Source organism: Apis dorsata, unplaced genomic scaffold (genome assembly GCF_000469605.1).
Source record: "Apis dorsata unplaced genomic scaffold, Apis dorsata 1.3 scaffold_980, whole genome shotgun sequence".
Classification (NCBI taxonomy): Eukaryota; Metazoa; Arthropoda; class Insecta; order Hymenoptera; family Apidae; genus Apis; species Apis dorsata.
Genome location: NW_006264083.1, coordinates 55,324 through 62,953, shown reverse-complemented (window position 1 = coordinate 62,953; position 7,630 = coordinate 55,324). Strand labels below are relative to the sequence as shown.

The following is a 7,630-nucleotide window of genomic DNA, read 5'->3' as shown; positions in this document are numbered from 1 at the left end:
ATATCTTTTTAAATAATTGAAATCAAAATCAAGATATGCATTAAGGATAAATGGTAATATGAAATAAATGTAAGTTTTATGTAATTAATAGATTAATACATAAGTTTGAGAAAAAAGATACTATATAAAATTATTTATTATAAATTATTTTTTATTTACAAAATACATATTTGAAATAATATTAATTAATATAATATTCATTAATTTATAAAATTCAATAATTTATATTTACTTAAAAAAAAAATAAAATGTTTTATATGAAATTAAAAGAACATTGATTCCAGACTAATAATTGGTAATAAATATTGAAAAGTAAATGCGAGAAATAAATTTATCAAGTGCATAGTTTGACCATTACTTTTTGGACATTTACAATTTCCAGCGATACATACCGTATTATTTCGGTAAAAAAAATGTTCTAATTTATCTTTATTCTTTGTATAAATGATTTCAGTAGGCAATCGATTATTCATGCTTTTAATATTATTTGATAAGAGTCTCATAGAGCTTTTTCCATCTGCACAAATACTGCTTATTTTAATGCTATCTGTCGCAACTATATTTGCACTCGAATTTGAAAAAATACAGTTTTCAATACAAATGATATTCCCCTCGATCAATATATAACCAGGTTTTTGTAACTGAAACTTGGAATGAAGAATATTTACCGTTGAAAAATATGCGAAATTCAATGAACCAGTAACATTTTGAAATTCACTATTTTTAATATATAGATTTTCACCTCGTTCTAAAAAATTTAACTCATGAATACGTTCAATTGTAACATTGATCATAGAAAAGTTGGTTATTGCTATATCAGTAAATTGTTCTTCAAAATTATCAATTCGTGTGTCCTCAATACGAAGCGTTTCGATGCTGTTTAATCTAACGAATGTGTCATGAGTAATTAATGGTATTCGTTGAATTTTTGATAATTTTAGTTTTTTTATTTTTTTCGATGTTAAAAATAGTTCAAAGATCAAACGTTCACTAATATTTTGCACAATTATTTCTGTTATTTTATTCGCTTCCGTTAAACTGGAAAAATGAAGGTTTACAATAGTACAAGATGTAATTCGTATACTTGTTACATTTTCATAATTGTATCCTTCCGGCAAGAAAAATTCCTGTAAAAGAAAATCTTTACAGTAAATTCTTTCATAAATTTGAAATATTTCTTACTATTTAAATTCCATTCGATCGTAATGACGAATTATATAAAATTTACCTCGTTTCCGATGCAATGACAATTTACTGTTGTCATTTCATAAATTTTACATTGTTTACTAATATTAAATGCAGTTGTTAATAATAATAATATACAATTTATTATTATTAATATCATTTTTATCTTATTTCTTTTCAATTTCATATTAAAAGTAAATATTTGAAAATTCGTTTCTATAATAGATTTTATTTGATTTTCGATTATATTATATAATATTTAAAAAAAAAGTGTTTATATATGTGTTTTATAATATTCAATCGAATTATTCGCTTGTTGTTTAAAAATAGAAAAATTTCAAATAATACTTTAATTAGTTTGCTTTTTCTTGATTTTTTCTTTTTTTTTTTTGTTTCACTTAAATTAATCACTGAAATGGAATTATCTTTTAATTTTCACAATTTTTACAGCATAACAAAAATAATAAATGGTAGAAACTAAAGAAAAAAATGTAACATGATATTAGCACCGAAGTCGAACAGCGAATAAACACACTGATCAGTCATTGATCATCAGGATTAAGATGGACAGTTGTTTCATGCCGCTTTCATATTGAGTGACATGTACATAATTCGTAAGTAACACAGTCCATATACTAAACTTTCAATAGGATAACATGTATTAACTCAGCTATGAAATGAATTGAATCTGTTCATTTTAGATATGAGTCCATTGTAAATATATATAAGAAAAATCAAATTTTTTATATATTTATCCATTTGTAATAGTTGTTCAATTTTATATTGAAAAAATATATTGCAATAACGAATTTGCCAGATGTTTCGTAAAATTTTAATATATTTCATACATTTTATCATTTAGAATAAATTTATTTTATTATATGATTGATATTTAAATCTTAATAAAATCTTAATAAGAAAAAGCAATATTTACATAATATTATGATATTTTCTCAATTGTAACTTGTGTTTATATTTTATTTTTTTTTCGATTTTTTATGCGCAATCGATAAACGACTAAAGAATGATCTATTGGAATCAACTAACCGAATATTTCAAGAAAATACATGAACAATTAAACTTAAATAGAAGTCTTATTGTTGCAGATTGTATATATATAATAAACGAAAAATATAATAATAATATTGAAAATGATTGAAATATTATAATATTATCCTTCCAATTATCCTTATGATGTTTTTAAGAAGAATTCGTCTTATAGCTTCTTTTCCATCTAGGCTAGCAAATGCTAGCGGTGTTTTTCCTTGATGATTCAGCAGGATTAGGATCACTTCCAGCGTTAAACAACAACCAACATACTTTTTTTTGTTTTTCCGAAAAAATATTAGATACATAGACATAATTATAGCTAAATGTAATGCTGTATCATGATTAATTAACTGCGTTTACCAAATCAGAAGCACAAGTATCCAATAATAGCTATTGTATGTATATAAAAAAAATAGATTAGAAAATATTGAAAGTTGGAAGTCTATAAAATTAAATTAAATATTTAATATCAACAAATAAAACAATAAAATACCTTAATGAGAATAGGATCACAGTCTGAAAAAATCGCCATATGCAAAGCACTATTGCCATATTTCGTTTCTTTAATTTTGGGATTTGCTCCATATTTTAAAAGTAATTTCACTGTTTCTAATGATGTTATTCCTTTTGTAAGTGGCTTATGCGATTCAATCGCAATGTGAAGAGCTGTTTTACCTATAAAGAAATAATAAACATAAGAAAATTATAATTAGTTTGTCTTTTTATTTCTATAAATATATCTATTTCATTTGAATTTAAACGAACCATCATAGTTACGTTTTGATAAATCAAATAGCATATTTCCTTGAATTGTTTTTAAAGCCAATAATTCACTTAATACTTCTTTGTAAAAATCCCCCCATGCCGTGATTGAATATATCAGAGTATTGCCCTATAAAAATAATAAAATTTTTAAGAAACGATATTTATTTAAGAAATTAATCGATATAAAACCATAGAAAAGAAAAACAAGAAGAGAAAAATAAAAAAAATAAAAAAAGAAAAAAAAAGAGAACGCAAAATCGTACTCGAGTGTGATACAATTGTTGACTGATATCGTTTCCTTTCTCTAACATTGTTGCAGCTAAATATCCAGCAACAAAAGAAAATTGTGGGCAATTTAATGCAGCTAAGTAAAGCGCATCCTTACCGCGATTATTTATAATTGTTAAAGCTCCAGCGATTATACTCAAACGTTCTACAAGCGATACTAGATAGGCTAGATTTTCAAGAAGTTCGTTCGGATGGCTGACCAAACACATCAATTTTCTAAAAAGGAAACAAATAATTAAAAAGTTAATCAAATTGTAAAATAAAATTGTAAATCAAATTAGTGCATCAAATTGTAGATTTTTTACGTATATCTATCTTCGTCTTGTTTAACGAGTGTTTTTGCTGATTTTTTAAGCAAATTAATCATAGCCTTCTCCATTTCGTCTAGATTCAATTTTTCTTTTAATTTTTCACTTGCCTTTACAGATGGTAATCTTAATAGTCTCGATAATCGAAATTGTTTATCTTCTTTGGAATGGCTAGAATCATATAATAAAATCTTGGATAAGAATCGATGAATTTCAATGATTAAAATCAAAATTTACCATAATTGTTGAAAATATTGATTTTTAAATGAAACTGTTTTTGATATTTGAAAATTGTTTTTCAAATTCGTTATTAAATTTTTTCTTTCAAAATCATGCAAATTCAAATTTGGAATGATAGATGTGATTAATGAAGAGTCATTGTATGAAGGAGAAAAATTGTGTTCTTTTTTTGTTTTCGTCGAATATTTAATAATTTTTTTGAACAATTTGAAAATATAGATATGTTTACCTATATAGGTATGTTTTAGTATAATCAGGTTCGATTGGATTAATCGTTTGAATTTTTTGAGTTTTTTTTTTTTCGGAAATATTATTTTGTATTATATATGGTATGTTTGATCAAGATAAAGTTTTCGTAATTGTAAAATTATTACATTCATTATAATTCGAATGAATGTATGTTTGTCAAAATTATTGTTTTGAAAAATAATTGTATTCTTCTTCTTTGAGAAATTTTGTGTATATGTTTCACCGACTTTGGGTAGATTTAAATCATCAACTAGTTTTTCAATTAATTGGTCAATGTTATCTAATAAATTTTCATTTGTTATATTTTGTTCGAATCGTTCCTCAATTTGAGAATTAGATACCATTCGATACGAATTATTTGAATTTGATGTATCATTATAAAATTGACTTAAAGAAGATGGCGGGCAATTTAAAGAATAAGAAATTTGCACCGATATGCATGTTGTGTCGATCATCTGTGAATTTGAAACATAAATTATATGGAAATTCTGAGTTTTCTAATATAATATATATAAAAAAAGATTTATCGTTTACCTGAGATGAATCGATTAAATTGTAATTCAAATTTTGTTGTGTCCATTTAGAAGAATTTAGAAGAATGCATATGAACTGTTAAAGTCGGTAAATAAGTATGATTCAATTCATTTTTCGAATTGGAAATAATTATGTTATCATTCTTTAATGAGAAATCGTAATTTTTCATTATCATTTCCTGTGAATGAACAAAACACGGCTCTGTTACATGTTGACCTTCTTGAAATGCTCCATATTTCACCATTTCCAATAATGAAATTTTCACATCATTGCTTAAAACATTTTCTATAGGACTTGGAAACTAAAAAAAACTTTTAAATTAAGTTTTTTATTCATACTTGATCACAAAACAAATATAGTCATCATACATACATCCTTTTTTAAATTATATAATTGCGATGTATTTTGATTACTATTTTTATTAGTTTCAAAATCTTGTAACTTAAATCAAGTGTCTTTATAATCTTCTTTATTGATTTTATCATAATTGCTGAGAAAAATTTCGTTTGCTTTCAAATGTTGTGAGTGTTCTAAATTTATGCAATATGGTTTATTGTGATTTAATAAAGAAGAATTTAATAAGAAAATTGCGATTTGATCGGTCCTCGTTCAATAAGATCTTTTGATTTCTGATCTTGATTATGGTTATCGTTATGATCGTGATTATAACCATAATAATTATTTTGATTAAAATTTTAATCATAATTTTGATCATAGCTTTCATTATTGTTTAATGTTTGACAAATTGAGATACATTTTGTTTGATACCATGTTGATTACCAGAATAAGTTGATGTGTGTATTTTAATATGATTTATTATATGGAAATATTGATTATTTCTATTATTAAAATGAAGATTTTCAACTTTCTTGATTATATTTTTCATGTCGTTCAATAAGTGAAAATCAATTAAATGTGACATGGTATTTTGTTCTTTAGATATGAATATTGCACTACTATTTGTCATATTTAATGAATTTCATTTATTTTAATTCATAACTTTTTATAACAAAAGCATTGCACCTATAAGTAGATTCAATAGTTATGCAGATAGCTATTTTTAGTATGTTTTTTATTTTACTTAAAAATGAAAAAAAAATTTTAAGAAAGTTCATTAGTTAGAATTAAAAAATAACAACTATAAAAGTAAAAATAATAAAAAAATATTCGATAATCAATTATATAATAAAAATTAAAAAATTAAACTAATTAATTTTTTTATTGCGTTATCATTGCAAATAAAAATTTTTGTCATTATAAATTGATAAAAATATTGAAAAATATTCTTAGATTATTTCATAATATTTCATAAATATTTTTTTATATATTTGCAAATTTATTATTAATGAATAGTAACTACGAATTGAATGCAATTGTGTGTATGTGCGCGTGTGTAATTATTTACACGTATTATTAATTGATTGATCGTTTTATAGGATCATTTTGATTAGATGATCTATTATAGCTAATCATCAGTTTTAATTTTTGATTGTCACGAATATATGTTTTATTTGAGAAAATAAGAATGACACAGATAGTGATAACAGTTTGTTGTTTATAACGAGGAAACTTATTGTTATTTTGAAAATTGTTTATTAGATGAAAAATATATTTAATAGAAAAAGTTAAATTATAATAGCCGAGAATATTATGAAAATCAAATGAATTTTAATTATCAATACTGGTTTATTGAAAGTGTCATGTCATTTCACGATTTAAAAGATTTTAGAAAGAAAATCATAGTCTTACCCATTTATTTAAAGATAATCCCATGACAGTTTATGTGTCTATTTTTATCCGAATTGTTCCAATTTCTGATCCTCAATAGGATTTTTTTTTTCTTATAAAATCATAGCAATAATCAATAATTTATAATCAATAATTTAATATTTATTTAATAATATTTTATAATATTTATTACGCGTTAAATTAATTAACTGATCTGCTGACTAATGATGCCTTTGTTAAATGTACAATGAATAAATATGCATGCGCAGATACTGATGACGTCTTTCAATTTCATTTACATATGAATATGTATACATGTTGATAAAAGCATTATTAAGGAGGAAAAAAATAAAAAGAAAAAAAATAGATAAATTAAAAGAGAAAGAAATTGATTAATAATATTCTGAATTTATTTTATTTGTATTAATTTGTATAATAATGAATTTATTTGTATAATAATGTTATAATATAATTATGTTTCGAAGATATTAAAATATAACATAATTATGTTTCGAAGATAATAAAATACATGAATAGATTCTTTTTTTCACAATTGATTATTGCATTATTCTTTCTTTTTTTTTTACTAGTATTTTCTTACCAATTACACGTTATTAAATAATAATTTCAGATTGTAAACAAATCATTATAAGCTGGTTAGAAAGCGATTCAATTTGAAAAGTATGAAAATATTCCGATTTTTCCAAGTGTCCACATTAACATGATAATTAACCAAATGTTGAAAATTCTATTGATCCATTGCATCCTAAAAATAACTGTATTATTTTTAATGTTCTGTGATAAGTCGATTCAAAATTGAACCGAAAAAGTGCTAATATTAGTCTTACATAAAAATGAAAATAAATAAAAGATATTAAAATAATGGTATAAGACAATAATATATAATTGCATTATCTAAACTAAATTTCGCATTTTCCGATTTTTATTTCATGTTTTCCTTTTCTCGCAATCAAGAATTATTGGTCATCTTGATTATTAAGTTATTTTTTTAACAGTTGTTGATTCCCATTGATTCGATTACTAACATGCAGTAATCGCTAATGGAAACGTGAAATTGATCAAACAAATTTCAAGAATGGAATATATTTGAGACAGAGAATGAAATGCGCAGTTAAAAAATGATACGATAACATACGTGAATACGGTTGAATTGCTCATGCAATTTCCAATGAATAAGTTATTTTTTTAAAGTGAGTTTACCTATTAAAATGTTGTTTTACTTCTTTTAATCGATTCAGATCCTCCTTCAAAAGATAACATTT

At 23.4% G+C, this 7,630-nt stretch overlaps 3 protein-coding genes and 1 pseudogene across 15 annotated transcripts in view; 1 reads left to right on the top strand and 3 right to left on the bottom strand.

Moving 5' to 3' along the window:
* Positions 1-7,630, top strand: part of LOC102678227 (axonemal 84 kDa protein-like) — a 39,691-nt gene that overhangs the window by 1,010 nt on the left and 31,051 nt on the right. For all 9 annotated transcript variants that reach the window (XM_031514335.1, XM_006623915.2, XM_006623916.2 and 6 more), the window contains exon 2: positions 1,636-1,799. The gene's annotated coding sequence lies outside the window, so the exon portion shown is untranslated. The remainder of the gene's footprint in view (positions 1-1,635; positions 1,800-7,630) is intronic.
* The window catches only part of LOC102672776 (putative fatty acyl-CoA reductase CG5065), a 17,968-nt gene that overhangs the window by 8,027 nt on the left and 2,311 nt on the right, over positions 1-7,630 (bottom strand). For 2 of the 3 annotated variants that reach the window (XR_004151614.1, XM_031514339.1), the window contains exons 9-10: positions 7,569-7,630; positions 6,744-7,113 (exon numbers count right to left, since the gene is read on the bottom strand). The exon at positions 7,569-7,630 ends at the window's right edge or, in 1 of these variants, runs on beyond it. The exons of the other annotated variant lie outside the window; for it this stretch is intronic. Coding sequence is in view for 1 of the 2 variants with exons in the window: in XM_031514339.1 (XP_031370199.1) it covers positions 7,017-7,113; positions 7,569-7,630 (159 nt within the window). In the remaining variant the exon portion in view is untranslated. Of the gene's footprint in view, positions 1-6,743; positions 7,114-7,568 lie in introns of those variants that run through there. 3 annotated transcript variants of the gene reach the window in all.
* LOC102677769 lies at positions 252-1,455 on the bottom strand. Of its 3 annotated transcripts, none has more exons than XM_006623910.2 (3): positions 1,229-1,455; positions 743-1,127; positions 513-647 (listed from the first exon to the last, which is right to left on the bottom strand). In XM_006623910.2, the coding sequence occupies exons 1-3, from the start codon at positions 1,370-1,372 to the stop codon at positions 592-594; spliced, it is 585 nt and encodes a 194-aa protein (XP_006623973.2). In that variant the 5' UTR covers positions 1,373-1,455; the 3' UTR covers positions 513-591. The 3 variants fall into 3 exon arrangements, with proteins under 3 accessions (XP_006623972.2, XP_006623973.2, XP_031370202.1); XM_031514342.1 differs by having other exon boundaries at positions 549-641; XM_006623909.2 differs by having other exon boundaries at positions 252-1,127.
* LOC102678006 lies at positions 2,146-5,601 on the bottom strand (annotated as a pseudogene).

Coding starts and splice junctions, on each gene's coding strand:
- LOC102677769 (XM_006623909.2), bottom strand. CDS start 1,372: ATGAAATTGAAAAGAAATAAGATAAAAATGATATTAATAATAATAAAT. Junction 1,128..1,228: donor GTCATTGCATCGGAAACGAG/GTAAATTTTATA, acceptor TTTCTTTTACAG/GAATTTTTCTTGCCGGAAGG.